Below are 16,978 nucleotides of genomic sequence, written 5' to 3'. Positions count from 1 at the left end.
CTTGTTTATTCATCAAAACCCAGTCCTTTCGCACCATGACCAGCTATTGCACTCATAATTCCACCTGTGAAAATAGCTAAAATATGTCTGACACACCACAGGACCTATAGGTCTACCACCAGTGCTTAGAGTTACCATTGAGTTCGGGTCGTTAAATACAGCCCAAGGTGTCATGTCATAACGGACACCCAATTATTTTTAGGAAAATATGGTCGCATAAAAAAACATGATTCTGTGTAAATTGTCCAAAGTAGTCCTTCTGCATAGAGTCGTTTGATTTGTTAAACTTTGAAATGGTTTTTGATGGCATACATTTTAAAGTAAAAGATGGAAGTCTCGGCTTAATTCAGTTACCATGGTCATGGAATTGCCCTATGACAGCCAGATGACTGCTGCATTTATTATGTGCTGTCTTTAAGATGACAGTCTCTACTTCACTCTTCTGCCTGCTCAAAAGTACATCTCTCTCTGAGACACACATGCAACTGTAGCTAAATGTCAACGTGACAGCTATTATTGCTTTTACTTTTTGTATCAGCTTCAAAAATGTTAGCTAGCTAATGCACTGTGCCATAGGCATTTCAAACTGGCCACCTAGCTAGCTGTAGCTAGATGGGATATAATTTATGAAACTAACTGGTTAAAAGGGTAAAGGTTTGTGATAAGAGACCTGAGATCAATACAAATTGAAGGTTTAGCTAAAGTAGCTAGCGTGGCTATCCGCTCTCGCTAACAGCGTTAGCTAGCTGACGAAGCCTTTGTGGCACCTGCTTCGCAAAGCTAACGTTAGCTACAAAGGAAACTAGCTGGCTAGCCAAGACAAAAGGGAGAAGCTACTGCTAACCTCAATTAGCAATTGCTGAATGAAGGTGGTACCAGTTCGAATTTATTCAAAATGCCAAAGCAAGTAGTTATATCTTGTATAATATTATTGAAAATGTTTCGTATCTTGACAGCCACCAACATCACACCAGGAAGTTAGCGGTCATTGAACGAGACACATAAATCAGACACCTGCTCTGTAACGTTAGCTAACGTTAGTTGCGTTGCTAACTTAGCCAACACACGCTATCTACGGTGGCTATCGCGCTAGCTATCTAGCGTTAGCTGTCATTGGACAGCCGACGAACAGCACAGCAAACTCGGGTAGAATAACTAACTAACAGAAACATCTTTTTTTTGACGTACTGTTAACAGCCTGGTTCATTAGGTAGCCAGTTTACTTTCGCATATAACGTTAAGCACATTGCTTTCTTCTAACAACGTTAACAAGTACTGGAAGGAAATAACATCTAACATCAGATCAGCTAACTATCGTTAACCATGTAGCTAATAAAGGAGGGCAGACATTAACTTGCTCATGACAAAACTAGCAAGCTAGACATTTAATACATAAAGTAAAATGCTTTGGCGAAGAATCGAGAAAACAGATGCTGTTAGAAATAGTAAGTATATTCAAACCTGGGCTGAGGACTGGTTGATGAGGATGAAGTGAGGATGGTGGAGGTGGCAATGATGGAACGAAAGGTTGTTGTTGTTGGTGGGTTACAGTCGCCAGGACTACGGTGACTATGGCGCTGCCTCACTGGGCAACAGTTGCTATAAAACTCACCGGGCGCAACCTAACAGAATATTCTGTAGGAGGAGCTGCGATGAGGGAGCGTTGGAGGGATGCATATGAAGGTTTATTTGATAAATGAATGTATGTGCTCCTGATAAGAAAACAATTATTATAAAAGAAAAACTGCTTGGTATTATAAGCGGTATTAAAATGAATTAACATCAATATAACGTTAGTGAATCTTTCATCTTTCATTTACTCAGAACATCATCACATTAGGGTGGATTGATCACAATATTCTTGGTTCAATAAGTCTTCAAATGTATGAAAAATGGCAATAGAAATATCACAGAATGTTTCATTATGCGCACAATACAACATGGCAAACAACATTAATAATCGCGTTAGTTCATTGAATCAGGTTATTTCCCAAGGCGGGACTACCATGCACCAATAGGTGATAAAGAGTGGTTGAGATAACAAAGAAAGGAGGCAACCACCCATCCATCCCTTTCTCTCTCTCTCTCTCTCACACAGACAACACAAACCATATAAACACAGAGATATTAGTGAATATGTCATTTTTAAGCCAATTTAAACTTGAAGCTACAGCCAGATCATGTAAAATCTTGTGTTTTAGTGAAAGGCTATACATAATTTCATTAGCTTAACAGTTCACAGATACAGATTGTGAACCTATTAGACATTACTATAAGGGACTTTTTGGAGTTTATTTCTAAATATGGTCCATCGATGCCATTCGAATGTTTCAGTTTAACCTTGAAAAGGTACAAATAATTGCTTTATTCCACCCAATCAATAATGGGCATTTTCAGAGCCAGCTAGGAAAAAAGTAAACTAAGGTTACTTCTGTAATACACATTACTTTGTCATTAATTACATGTAATTTACACTCTAGATATTTTCTATTGTTTAGGTCCAAATTAACAGTCAGTGTTTCATAATCATCTACCTACGCCACTAAATATAATAAATTACAAGCTTTTTTACCCTTCTTACACAATGATGTACAATAGTACAGACATGCCTTCGCACAGCCACCTCAATTTTCTCTAGGCTCAGTCATTAAAACATTTAATTAATCTGACAAGCAGAAAAACACACACAATTCAGGTTAGATTCCTCTAATATATTTTGCACAAAAGAACTTTGATTTATCCAAGAACATTAATTACACTGAACAAAAATATAAACGCAACATGCAACCATTTCATTTTTTTACTGAGTTACAGATCATATAAGGAAATCAGTCAATTTGAAATAAATAAATTAGGCCCTAATCTACAGTATGGATTTCACATGACTGAGAATATAGATATGCATCTGTTGGTCACAGATACCTTTAAACAAAAAAAAAGGTAGAGCATGGATCCTAAAACCATTCAGTATCTGGTGTGACCACCATTTGCCTCACATAGAGTTGATCAGGCTGTTGATTGTGACCTGTGGAAGGTTGTCCCACTCCTCTTCAATGGCTGTGCGAAGTTGCTGGATATTCCCGGGAACTGGAACACACTGTCGTACACGTTGATTCAGAGCACCCCAACCATGCTCCTTGGGTGATACGGTATGTCTGGTGAGTATGCAGGCCACAGAAGAACTGGGACATTTTCAGCTTACAGGAATTGTGTCCAGATGCTTGCGACCCTTGCCACCTGCCGGGTAGAGTTGAAACTGGGATTCATCCGTGAAGAGCACACTTCTACAGCATGCCAGTGGCCATTGAAGGTGAGCATTTGTCCACTGGTGAGGACGACGAGCACGCAGATGGGCTTCCTGAGACGGTTTCTGACAGTTTGTGCAGGAATTCTTTGGTTGTGCAAACCCGGTTTCATCAGCTCTCCGGGTGGCTGGTCTCAGACGATCCCGCAGGTGAAGAAGCCGGATGTGGAGGTCCTGGGTCGGAGTGGTTTGCGGTTGTGCATGTGTTTTACGGTTGTGAGGCCGGTTGGACGTAGTGCCAAATTTTCTAAAACCAGTGTTTCCCAAAGTCGGTCCTGGGGCCCCCCCTGGGTGCACTTTTTTTAATGCCCCTAACACTAGACAGCTGATTCAAATAATCAAAGCATGATGATGAGTTTGTTATTTGAATGAGCTGTGTAGTGCTAGGGCAATAACCAAAACGTGCACCCAGGGGGGGCACCAAGGACCGAGTTTGGGAAACCCTGCTCTAAAACGATGCTGGAGACGGCTTATGGTAGACAATTGAAGACCTGTGTAATGATCATGCTGTTTAATCAGCTTCTTGAAATGCCACACCAGTCAGGTGGATTGATTATCTTGGTAAAGGAGAAATGCTCACTAACAGGGATGTAAACAAATTTGTGCACAACATTTATTTGAGAGAAATAAGCTTTTTGTGCGTATGGAAAATTTCTCTGATCTTTTATTTCAGCTCATGAAACATGGGACCAACAGTTTACATGATGTATTTATATTTTTGTTCAGTATAATTCCTATGCTACTGACACGTTTTAAAAACAAAAGAACATGCCTTTCATGTGCTTTTTATGGTATCTACAGTAATTGCATAATAGGAGGGACAATATTTCGATACAACTGTAGTACAAATGCATTCAACTAATGTAAACATAAAAAATCCTCCAAAGCTCAAGACCATAGGCACCCACAGAAGTGTCATTTTTTTCAGTACAACACAATCTTTAGGAGGCATATTTCATTGTGGGCTTAGACTTCCGATGATACCGCAGGTGGCACCTTAATTGTGGAGAACGGGCTTGTGTTAATGACTGGATCGGAATTGGCGGGATGGCAACAAATACATCAAACACATGGTTCCCAGGTGTTTGATGCCATTCCATTTGCTCCCTTCCCGGCCATTATTATGAGCTGTTCACCCCTCAGCAGCCTCTTGTGGATGATACTCACTTGAATGAAGACAGCATCTTGCAGACTTCAAAAGTAAGGATCTCAGAATAGTTTTTATGATACATATGACCATATGACTTGCCATTATGAAAACAATGTCGATTGAAGAATATCAGTTAATATGTGATATGTATATGTTTCATTTTGACAATTTAATTAATTAAAACTACTGTATGTCTCCTCACCCAATAGGGGCATCACACTCAGGTCAATGTCTGTGCGCATGGAGCTGAGGAACAATAGGGTTGTTGTAGGAGTATTATAGAAAGCATCTGCCTTAAGAAGTAAATAGATTTGCTAACGTCAACCCTCAGTGTAGATACAGGAGAGCTGGCTAGAGCAACGGTCCATCCCGCTGACATGTAGATAAGCGTCCTCTGACATCACTGGCGCCGGCAGATCCTGTGACGCACCTTGCAGGTCGTATACTGTGGATGCAGCACACACACAAGGGGTCATTGTTATACGATAGATGCAAATGAATGCACGTTGATCCGTACTGTACTGTAATTGTACTTTGTCTCTTCATTACCTGTGAGCCCAGATGACAGAGCTCTTTGGGAGATGTCTAGTCCATTCTGAGTGGTAAATGTTGGAGCAAAGCTGTCATCAAACACTGGGGTTTGCATCAGGTGACAGGAGTTGGTCTGCTTGGTGGATCTGTGTGTATCATTGTTGTATGACGGAGAGTACACCATTTGGATCTGACCACTAAAACCTGAGGAGGACAATAACAGGTACATCTAGTTATTTACATTTTACGAATAGAGGAAGGGGGAGACTGAAGAATCTGTTTTCCTTCTCTGGTGTTTCCCACTTTTCATCTTCATTCATTGTTACTTCTTCCCACAAGCACATTGGCTTCATATCTTGATATTCATATGCACAAATAAATCTGGTATAGATAAAAGGTAGAATACTCAATTGTAGTTCTATGAACCCTTACAACCACCATGGCACCTTATGGAAGCACTATTACTCATCCGATACTACAGAACTGTACTTTTGAGTAGTTTGAAGCAGTGTTCTTATGAAAACAATAGAAATGGTGCACAGCATGAACACCTTGTCAACATCAAGCACTGCTGGCAAGTCCAGTGGGGAAAATGTGCAGTCTATTTTAAGCTATGATCTAGAGAGTAAAGCTGCTTCTTCTTTCCGAAATAGAAAAACATCAGCCACCTGCTGCACAACAAACTGCATTAAGCCATGATCATCCTATATCTGAGAGTATCTGTCGAAACAGAATGTCAAACCGCCCACACAATTATTTAATAGACTTTCACACAATAAAACTAACAGTAACTCTCATTTCAGAGCAGGAATTTCCCTGTGGAATTGTACCATTGTTTTCTTTCCGCAGGCACATTTCCACAGTCAATAAGCTATGCCCTCCTGTAGGTGCAGGTGTAATCCTATGCAGATCTCTGGGACGCATTATTGACCTGATCTGCTGTCCCTTTTGACATTCGAGGGAAGGATATCTTCAATTTAGTACATTAGCACCAAGTAGGTGAATGCAGTGAACATATTTCATGTGCCTGTAGTTGGTAGATGTAATTTACCTGGGTGGTGGTCTGTTTTTACCACAGGAGTGTGACTGGGATGACTCAGAGCTGTGTTGGTCTTTAGGGATAAGCCAGTGGGATGGTGGTGGGTAAGAGGAGTGGAGGGACCAGGCAGTTGGTTTTGGTGTGACCCGGGGCTGAGGTGGTGGGGGGACCTATTGGCAAACCTGAAATGTTTCACAAACCGGTATATGAAATAATATCAGGTTGTTCAAGATACAAATGGACATATAGAATTTAATCTGCACACCTGCTGCAAAACAACATGATACTGCGACACTGCCCCTGCAGTAGGCTTATTTATTTATGCAACAACACACTCACTCATCGTCACAAATCTCCAAGCAATCTATTTACAGTGCCTCCTAAAAACACGATTGACATGGGGAAAAGAGAGTGGGATATCAGCTGATCATTGATGTTGATGATTCATGTTAATCTGCTAGTTAGCTAGCTCGATTTCTTTTACTGATTGTGATTTACCTCTGTGTCTTTCTGTATCTCTCTGCTGCACGTATCAGCCAACCAGACCGAATATTGACGATGATGTTGGCTAAATCAAGTGTTATCAAGTGTTAATCACTTGAAGTGTTAATCACAAGTGTTAATCAAATGTTATGTTGTGGCAGTACTGTTGATATTTTAACTAAGTAGCTAGCTACACACACTCGATCGGCAATCGCATCTCTCAAGCCATGCATGTTTGAATCTCTGTACAGGGCAGACTGGGAAAATGCGCAACCGGCCACACGCGAGCCCTGTACAGGGCAGATCAACATGCACAACCAACGGAGTGGGTGGGGGGGGTCACTGGCGTACCACAAACCCCCGCAGCCCATGCAAGCCGGGGGGCCCACAGGCTTTGGGGGCTACCAACCCCCAAAATGTATATATATATTTAGATTTCTTGAGGTTGGGGGCCCCCTTGAGGTCGGCCCAATAGAATTAGGAATCAGAATACTGGAGTGGACATGAACCTTCTTATTGGATAAATATCAGCCATTTTGGTCATGGAGTTGGTCAACCATGTGAAGTGCAGTGATAAGATATTGTGTAAAATAATGAATTTGAATCATTTTTCTACACGGTTTGTTAGCTAGCTAGCCAAACCGTTTTAGAGGAATGATTCTATACATTTTCTCAAATTAACTGCCAATATGCCAACATTCCATTCAAACAATTCATAGCCATACACTGGCTGAAATCAGCTGACGATAGGATTTAGACAAGTTGTAAATGCAACAAGTACTGATATTATTTAATAGCACTCTCAGCTTTCCAATTTATATTTTTTGAGACATCTAAAAATTGCAACCTTCATTTAACTAGGCAAGTCAGTTAAGAACAAATTCTTATTTACAATGACGGCCTACCCCAGCCAAACCCAGATGATGCTGGGCCCTATGGGACTCCCAATCACAGCAGGATGTGATTCAACCTGGATTTGAACCAGGGACTGTAGTGACACCTCCTGCACTGAGATGCAGTGCCTTAGACCACTGCGCAACTCGTTTCTCTGCTATGATCTGTAACGGACCTGTAACGGAACTTTCGTTTTTGTCTGGACGAAGTGCTCACGCCTCATGAAGATGGATTACTGGGCTGAACACGCTAACAACAAGTGGCTATTTGGACATAAATGATGGACTTTATGGAACAAATCAGTCATTTATTGTCGAACTGGGATTCCTGGGAGTGCCTTCTGATGAAGATCATCAAAGGTAAGTTAATATTTATACTGTTATTTCTAACTTCTGTTGACTCCAAAATGGCGGATATTTCTCTGGCTGGATTGGGCTCTAAGCGCCGTTCTCAGATGATGCTTTTTCTGTAAAGTTTTTGGGAAATTTGACACAGCAGTTGCATTAAGGAAAAGTCTATCTTTAATTCTGTGAATAACAATTGTATCATTTATCAATGTTTATTATGAGTATTTCTGCAAAATCACCGGATGTTTTGGAATCAAAACATTACTGCACGTAACACGCCAATGTAAACTGAGATTCTTGGATATAAATATGCACATTATTACAAAATATACATTGTGTAACATGATGTCCTATGAGTGTCATCTGATGAAGATCATCAAAGGTTAGTGATTAATTTGATTTATATTTCTGCTTTTTGTGACTCTTATCTTTGGCTGGAAAAATGGCTGTGTTTTTTTTGACTTGACGGTGATCTAACATAATCATATGTTGTGATTTCGCTGTAAAGCATTTTTTAAATCGGACACGATGGGTAGATTAACAAGAAGTTTATCTTTCATTTGCTGTATTGGACTTGTTAATGTGTGAAAGTTACATATTTCTAAATATTTTTGAATTTCGCGCGCTGCCCTAGAAAGGTTAACAAACCCTCAACTTTGTGAGCTAACTTGGAACAAATAAAATAGTAGTCAAATTTTACATGGTAAATTCATAAACACGAATAAGAATGATGTAGAAAAGGATGTTTTTGGAGAAAGTTTATATTGTGAAGTGACGTAATGCGCATGAGTGATATTTATCAAAATTAGTGATATTGTTAATGGGTATATTGGACACATTTTTGGGAGTTCAAAGACAACTTTGGTAATATTATAAACTTTAAAATATCTTGTTTCTAGTAGGCTACAGAATTAGAGGGGGTGAAAAGCAGAGTGAAAAGTATACAAATAAGCATAATAGGTTATGACACTTAAAGGGGTTTTGCAAAAGAGGTGTTCTGTGTAATGTGTAAACTAGTGCTGAGTGATTAACAGACATTTCAGTTATTTTCCGGCTTTTAAACAACTAATTGACTGACTTCGGTTCAATTATTTGAATTCCATTGTTTTTCTTCCTGTGAGCTCAATAAGCACATTGCACAGTTTCTCTAGAGATTAATCACTTCAAGCCTGAACTGTGTGATGTAGTAGGGAGTTTTAGTATTCTACATAGTTTAGAGCAGAAAACATTTAACTACAATGACCATAATCCATTGCACGCCTACTGGTCCGGTTTGTGTGTTTCTTCTATGCCTGCTAGTTTAGATAAGTGTGGGGCAGACATGGAGATAGAGAGAGAGAGAGAAGAATGCACAATCGAGAGAGAGATAGACCGCAGTTGCTTCATGAGTTATCTCTACCTGAAAATACATGATCTAAGTGATTGATAGTTGGAATTCAGAAGTTATTAAAGTATGTCTTATTTACTTTGAAGAACTACTAAAATAGTGATTTTGTCAGACAGCATAGCCAGCAGCTCTATAGAGATGAGATGATGACTTGGAATTAAATAATAAAGTCATCAAATAAAACAAATGTAATATACACAACAACTGAAATCTTCTTTAAAATATTTTATTAAAAGTAAAGTTATGCGAATCAATAACTCTCTATGGTTAATAAGTTAAGATAAGCAGTAATGAACATTCACTACCATCATGGGACTCTTATTAATTGTTTTAATCTGTGTTGTTACAGCATTCAACCCACATAATGCATGGTGCATTTGCTAAAAATAAATCAATCGAAACTGGAATAGAAAACCATGATTATTCTTTAATAATCGAAGCAAAACCGAACCGACCTCAAAAAGCACTAATTGTTCGTGTAAATGTGGTGTTAGAGCAACAGTTTAAAGTAATACAGAAATGTTGTGGTTGGGATATATTGACCAAGTTATCAGGAACATTTTGGATGTATTTCAGTTGTTGTTTTTTATTTACACCCTTGCCCTACAGACAGCTCTTTCAGTGAAAAGACACTGATATCTGACAAGTTTAAAAGAGGCCGCTAACTCATCACTGAAGGGTAGTAACATAGCACACCTCTCAGACTTTAAATAACCCATGTTAACTAAGCACAGATACGTGAGAGAAATCTTAATGACTTGTTTTAGTCTGTTTGCCCAGACTAAAATGCCTGGTTACTTAAATATGGCAACCTTCTTTTCTCATACCAAGCATCAGAAAGTAAGAAAGAGGATATTGTGAAGAACATCCTTAGAAGGAAAGCCAAACAATGAGTGCTTTTATGGTGTATCTGTAAACCTTTTTCATTTTTCTTGCTGGCTGGCACCAGGGTAATAATTAAAATAATTGAGGTGTTTACAATGCAATTGATTAAGGGGATAACAATGCACAGGCTGAATGAGGAAATAAAGAAATCACATAATGGCAGTGAATAAAATAGCAAATGGGATTTTACAATCGATTTAACATCTAGAAAAGTAATTACAGCAATCCTCTTCCCAGAGCCTCTGAATGGTATTTTTCCAATTTTATAATTCACTTATTGAATTCCTGAGCCACTCTAGATGGTGGCTATAGCATCCACTAATGCAGGCCCTAGAGACTGATGAGGCAAAGCAAGGCCTGCTTTCATTGGCTGATTGTGTACCCAGAATCCTGTGGTGAATGCTGCGGCCTACCGCTGCTACCAGGACAATCAATCAGTGTCATTGAGAAGCCATGAGCATCTGGCTGCCCAAAACTTCAAAAAACACTCCTTCTCACCGCCTTTGAAGTGCATGGATGAAGAAATGTTTTTTTTTTGTGGGCTGACCAGGCAACAGTGTTGCTGGCCATTCCCAACCTGTAAAACCTCTTCCCAACCGCTCTCTTCACAGCTGAGGTGCTGCGGGCCACAAAAAAGCCCATTGGGGTCTTTCAAAAGACGAGAAAATGGTGCTTTATTTTAATCAGATTATTCTAACTATGAGCTTACTGCCATGAAGCCATGACAACCGACGTTTAAGTACTTATTTGTTTCAGATCAGAAAAAAAAGAAGGAAAAGGGGATAGGCATTTAAATCAGTCATGGCTACAGTCACTCTGCCAACGGGAACTCAAAATGAATAGAAACACCAAGTCGCTTGCCCAACAGATGCAACTGGGCCTGCAGCAGGTTCTCTTCCCAGAAAGTAGATGTGAACATGTTTCAAAAACCAAACCACTTTACCAGGATGGATGAGAAATATAACCATCTATTCATCATTGTCTGACACATTGTCAGAGAGCCAGACATTATGCTACCGGCGATGCCATTAAAACACATATCTCGCCGTCAATGTCTTAGACACACCGAGAAAAGTATCTGCCAAAAGCCATCAATAGAGTGTCTTGAAGGGCCTGTGGCTTTCAACAGGACTAAGTAAGTTCTTTCACAATATACACAGGTATCATTTTTTCACCTGCAGAATTCCAAGAACGCTGCTAATTGATTACCCAGTAGGAAGTGAGAGAGACTGAAAGACTGTTCTTAAGGTAATGACTTTCAGAACTTTCATGAGCCAGCACTTGTCATAACTACGAAACACATTCAATGTAAATGCCTCAACCGTTACACCAGATCTGGGAACATGACTGAATTCTCAAAGTCTCAAGGAAGGAACATTGAACGCAGTTATAGAAATCCTTGCTCGACTTCTAATCCTATATGTTTATTGTAAATTGATTACTGCATTTATGATGAGTAGCCTTAGTTAGAGATACAAATATGTGACTAAATATGACTATGCATGATGAAATGTTTAAATAGCACCCACTTTTTTAGATCAAGACTAGGTCTCCTGCACATTTTAGCATTTAATACAGAATTACAGTGTAGCACGCACTGTGCACATATCACCACGGTGAAGTTTTCGAATTGAAATGTTCTCACCACCAATGTCTTAGAAAACGATTCCCACATCACTACCACAGCAACAAGTACTAAGTGACAGAAGTCAGGGAAGTTTAGCATGGTCCAGATTGTGACAGCTGCTAATGTATTTTCATCATTTGAGCATAGGTAAAACACCCTTGTATGAATACCCATTGTTTATCATAAATGCAAATGTTCACTTTGCATATAAACTTACAACCGGCAATGACACACACACAACAACAAAAAACTCATCGTCAAAGCTGAATAAACTTCTGTGGTGAACTCAAATAGATTAGAAGACTAACACTAGTTGTTCTGCTGTGTGGCTGCAGTACCTGTAACTGTCCTGCAGAGCCAGGTGTGAGCTGTTTGAGGAGCGTTGGTCCTGTGGAACAGCTGGAGGGACAGGGATGGATAGAGATACACAGTGGCTTGACTGGCCACTGGACAGCAAATCTATAAAACACAGACAAAAACAAAATAGAAATATAGATACACTGGACAAGGCTACACGCAACATAAACCCATCACTGAGACTCTAATTAAGAAGAATATATGTACATATCAAACCATGGATTTCACACCCGAATAGGTCTACCTAACTCTAAATAAAGGCACAGTCAGAGCATCTGGATGATGTGTACCTGTGTAGTGATCTATGGAGGGGCTAGGGGATTGGCCCAACCTTCTGTCAATCATGTCCAGAGGAGAGAGGCTGGGTTTCAGGGGTTGGATGGTTAGGCAATCCGTTAATGCCTCTTGGCTCATGTCAACGGACAACCTCAGCTTTAGACCAATCACAGAGATACAGAGATCAGTAGAAATGCAAGTAGAGAATAAACTACCTTGCTAATGAAACAAACAGTGAATGTGGGAGCATTCGTAAAAACAATACGTTTTTTATAGAAACAGCCCACCTCCTGCGGCAAATTGTATCTATGGTGACGTAACCTTAACTGTAAGATAGAATTAATGAGCATAATTATCCCCAACAGGGAGTTTAATATGGTCTGAGCATTACAGCGCAGCAAAGAAAATCAACTAGATTTACACAACAATATGTGGAGGCACTCTGCGTTAGTGTACTGTATAAGTGCATGTGTTTGCGATACAATAGAAGTGGGGGAAAGTAAGAGGCTGTGAAAGAGAGCGGGTGTCTCAAAAGGCATTGAGACTGTGATACAGTCAAGGGGATCCTTTCACTGCAAAGTGTACATTGCTGAGGGGGATTGAGCACATTTCCAAGTGTTAAAGAGTAGAGTACAGGCAGCTCCATACTGACCTTCTTCCTCAACTGCCTCTCTTTGGATGAATGGGATTTGACGTGCTTGCGCAGGGAGCTGGGGTCAGTGTAGCGCTTTACACAACCAGGGATCTGACACGCGTACGGCTTCTGCATAAACACGCACACGGCCACACACAACTGGGAATGTCACAAAACCAACAGCTTCCAGTTTCGACTTGCGGTGTGTGCATGTATGTCATTTGATTTGATTGGATTTATTTAGCTAGGATAGTCCACTCAGCCACTGTTTTCCAGGGAGTCCTGGGTTTCATATAGTCAATAAAAGCATACACATCACATAGACGCTGTCTAGATAAAAGTCTACACAGAAGCATTTGTGTACAGCTTTCTTGAAGGTGGAAATGCTAGCTAGCTGCCATGTGGGTAAGTCCAGCTCGAGAGAGGAAAACAAGGCAGCGACAGAGAGGAAAACAAGGCAGCGACAGAGAGGAAAACAAGGCAGCGACAGAGAGGAAAACAAGGCAGCGACAGAGAGGAAAACAAGGCAGCGACAGAGAGGAAAACAAGGCAGCGACAGAGAAAAGAAGAAAAAACAGAGAGAGCACAAGAGAGTGAACAAGGAAGAACAATTAGAGTAAGAGATCGGTGTCTCAATTCTCAATGCGTGCGTTTCCTGTGTGTCTGTCTGAGATATCCCACTCAACTCACCGTGTCCAGGTGGGTGCGCTGATGCTTGGCTCGGTCGCTGGAGTTGCTGAAGGCTTTGTGGCAGCCGGGGTGCTGGCATTGATAAGGCTTCTCTCCAGTGTGGCTGCGCAGGTGGATCTTCAGGTTCTCCAGCCGAGAGAAAGCCTTCTGACAGCCCTCGAACTGCAACAACACACAAAGGGCACAGGGAGAAGAGGGATAGTGTACACTTAATATCCCATCATTAACCTATACTGTACATCAGGGGTCCACAAAACAACATCCAAACATTCAGCATATGGAGAGCTTGAGACTATAAAGTTATATCTGCAAAACATAGGATTCTCTGAGATAATTGGTTTGAAAGGTGTCAGCAATTTTTATATTGTTTTCTTTTGGACTTAACAACATGAGTAGTATATAGATTTGAGAACATTGCACAAAACAAGGGTATATCAATAACCCAATTTTAATGCAGATAGAAGCTCTCGATATGTAAACTACCACTGGTTAACACTATAAGAGGTGTGGTGGTCAATGTGTCCAGCAGGGGTCAGTATCTGTGTGTACACAGACTTCAGTCTGTAGAATCTGTCTTGTCTCAAGGGTCGTGTAGGATCTAAATGTGTTGACAGATGAACTCATTGTAGAAACATGCAACCACCAACTGGTAGAGAGGTTAAGGTAAAGAGGGGTTTGTTCCTCGTCAAAAGGGCTTGCTCCCTGCCCAGGTACACTAGATGTCACAACCTATGGGATTCAAGAGTAGTGGATGGAAGCTGATCCAAGTCAGCAGAACTAAACAGCTCTCCTTTGTGCAGTACTACCAGTGGCAGACAGGCCATCTGTCACTTCGGGCAAATGCCAGATGGCCTTCCACTTTCAGCCTATTGTGCCTGTCAAACTTGTTTTTGCAAAATTATCACTATCTGGCTAATAATGGTGGCCTCAAGAAATAAAATAGGCCGGTGTGTCTGGGGGCCTCAAGAAATAAAATAGGCTGGTGTGTGTGGGGGCCTCAATAAATAAAATAGGCCGGTGTGTGTGGGGGCCTCAAGAAATAAAATAGGCTGGTGTGTGTGGGGGCCTCAAGAAATAAAATAGGCCGGTGTGTGTGGGGCCTCAAGAAATAAAATAGGCCGGTGTGTGTGGGGGCCTCAAGAAATAAAATAGGCCGGTGTGTCTGGGGGCCTCAAGAAATAAAATAGGCCGTTGTGTCTGGGGGCCTCAAGAAATAAAATAGGCCGGTGTGTGTGGGGCCTCAAGAAATAAAATAGGCTGGTGTGTCTGGGGGCCTCAAGAAATAAAATAGGCTGGTGTGTCTGGGGGCCTCAAGGAGAAAAATAGGCCGGTGTGTGTGGGGGCCTCAAGAAATAAAATAGGCTGGTGTGTGTGGGGGCCTCAAGGAGAAAAATAGGCCAGTGTGTTAGAAATGCCAGAGACGACTTCTGGTCCCAGTCCGCCCCTGAGTACTACCACCTCACTGCAATGACCTCACCCTTAAGACATGTGAATCATCACAGTTTCCTACTGTAAGTCAAGACTAGTACTTTGCTCTCTCACTCCACAGTCAAAGGGCTTGGAATGTCCTTACTTCAGTTTCACAGAGTAAAGTCATGGAACCATGACCCATTTTATTATTGTCCCTCCAGGACTGGATTCCTTGCATAGCTATACCTCTCCCTCAGTCTGAGCTGACCAACTACAAATGAATCAGTTCCTTTAATATTTGACTCATCACATTCGTCTGCATCGCTATGGGACATATTCCTTTGATTCACTCCTTTGATTCCTTTGATTTGCGTAATAACATAATGCTAACTTCCCGACTGTATTTCTCCTCGGAACTCTATCTGAATCAACATTGCCACTCTCTTCTTGCAAGACAATATCGTGATAAAATTCAAATCTCTAACGTGCTGTATAGGCAAAGTGTTACCTACTCAACAGCCACTACACTCGATGTTGTTCTGTCTGGAAGCTGGCAAACAGCAGGCGCGAACATACTGTACACTCTGCCGAGCAAAACCCCCAGCAGAGTACGGCCATTATGCCAAAACTCATTATGCCTAACTTTGACCCTCAATTCCAGTAAGGCCATTATGACTCCTTCTGATGGCAACCATATGTTCATATTGTCAAAAGGAATGGGAGTCAGACTTTATAAGCCTTAAGTAATTCAAGAGGGAGAGAGGGAGGCAGATATGCCTGATAATTCTATCAGTGCTCACCAGCCTATTAGGGATAGCAAACATATTCTGCATGACTGTATCATAGCGAATGTGTGAATTCGGGCACAATCAACAGCATTTTAGTGCTTACAGATGAGGTCTCCCATGCAATGATGACGATATCTCTCCTTGTGGGCCTTTACCACTGCACTCTATGTCCTGCTTGTCTGGGGACACGAGTAATGACCTAACAGAAGTATCCCTGAAAGTGGAGAAAGCCACCACCATTCCATAGTCTTTCACAAGTCTTCTTCACACACAGCAGGATATTCTGTCCAAATGCTCTCTAAAACGGTGGCATACCAGGGAAGTACACCACGACCGGACACTCCAAACCACAGTGAAGAGAAAAGGATCAGCATCGGACCATTCAGACGGGCTAGCATAAGAAAAATACAGGCCAGGGAGAATGAGCAGGATAAATAGCCATTCAGCCTGGGGATGGGAAGAGAACTGAGAACCAGCATCACACACAAATATACTGCCAGGAGCCCAGCGGTGCCCAGGAGTGGCCTGTCATGCACACTCACACACTCACACACGCACACACACACTCTCTTGCTAATAAAGCTTAGAGTCCCCTTTTAGCTGCTGTGAGGGACAGAGGGTCTGAATAGACAGCAACATGGCTCCTCAGTGGAGCTGAATGCCACAGCCAGCCTCCTGACAGGTCCTGGCAGCCGGGCATGCCCTGGGGAACAATGACCCGCCCACAGCGTGCCAGCAGAGTCAGTCTAGTGCCCTCTATAGTGCCTCAGCCTCTTTCCTCGCTCTCACATCTCCTCTCTCTCACGTCTCCTCTCTCTCACATCTCCTCTCTCTCACATCTCCTCCCTCTCACATCTCCACTCTCTCACATCTCCTCCCTCTCACGTCTCCACTCTCTCACATCTCCACTCTCTCACGTCTCCACTCTCTCACGTCTCCTCTCTCTCTCTCACGTCTCCTCTCTCTCTCTCACGTCTCCTCTCGCTCTCTCACGTCTCCTCTCTCCCTCTGACGTCTCCTCTCTCCCTCTCACGTCTCCTCTCTCCCTCTCACGTCTCCTCTCTCCCTCTCACGTCTCCTCTCGCTCTCTCACGTCTCCTCTCTCTCTCTCACGTCTCCTCTCTCCCTCTCACGTCTCCTCTCTCCCTCTCACGTCTCCACTCTCTCTCTCACGTC

General features: G+C 41.7%; 2 protein-coding genes across 6 annotated transcripts in view; both read right to left on the bottom strand.

Moving 5' to 3' along the window:
- The window catches only part of rfx3 (regulatory factor X, 3 (influences HLA class II expression)), a 59,728-nt gene extending 55,871 nt beyond the window's left edge, over window positions 1-3,857 (bottom strand). For all 4 annotated transcript variants that reach the window (XM_029654990.2, XM_029655002.2, XM_029654995.2 and 1 more), the window contains exon 1: window positions 1,462-3,857. The gene's annotated coding sequence lies outside the window, so the exon portion shown is untranslated. The remainder of the gene's footprint in view (window positions 1-1,461) is intronic.
- A 93-nt stretch (window positions 3,858-3,950) lies between these two features.
- glis3 (GLIS family zinc finger 3) overlaps window positions 3,951-16,978 on the bottom strand; it is a 36,543-nt gene continuing 23,515 nt past the window's right edge. For both annotated transcript variants that reach the window (XM_029654973.2, XM_029654979.2), the window contains 7 exons: window positions 13,605-13,766; window positions 12,933-13,043; window positions 12,295-12,436; window positions 11,986-12,106; window positions 6,037-6,206; window positions 5,004-5,189; window positions 3,951-4,899 (listed from right to left, as the gene is read on the bottom strand). In XM_029654973.2, the coding sequence (XP_029510833.2) occupies window positions 4,775-4,899; window positions 5,004-5,189; window positions 6,037-6,206; window positions 11,986-12,106; window positions 12,295-12,436; window positions 12,933-13,043; window positions 13,605-13,766 (1,017 nt within the window). In that variant the 3' untranslated portion in view covers window positions 3,951-4,774. The remainder of the gene's footprint in view (window positions 4,900-5,003; window positions 5,190-6,036; window positions 6,207-11,985; window positions 12,107-12,294; window positions 12,437-12,932; window positions 13,044-13,604; window positions 13,767-16,978) is intronic.

Source organism: Oncorhynchus nerka, linkage group LG4 (genome assembly GCF_034236695.1).
Source record: "Oncorhynchus nerka isolate Pitt River linkage group LG4, Oner_Uvic_2.0, whole genome shotgun sequence".
NCBI lineage: Eukaryota > Metazoa > Chordata > Actinopteri > Salmoniformes > Salmonidae > Oncorhynchus > Oncorhynchus nerka.
Note: the sequence above shows the minus strand (reverse complement) of the source record. Positions and strands in the feature narration are given on the sequence as shown.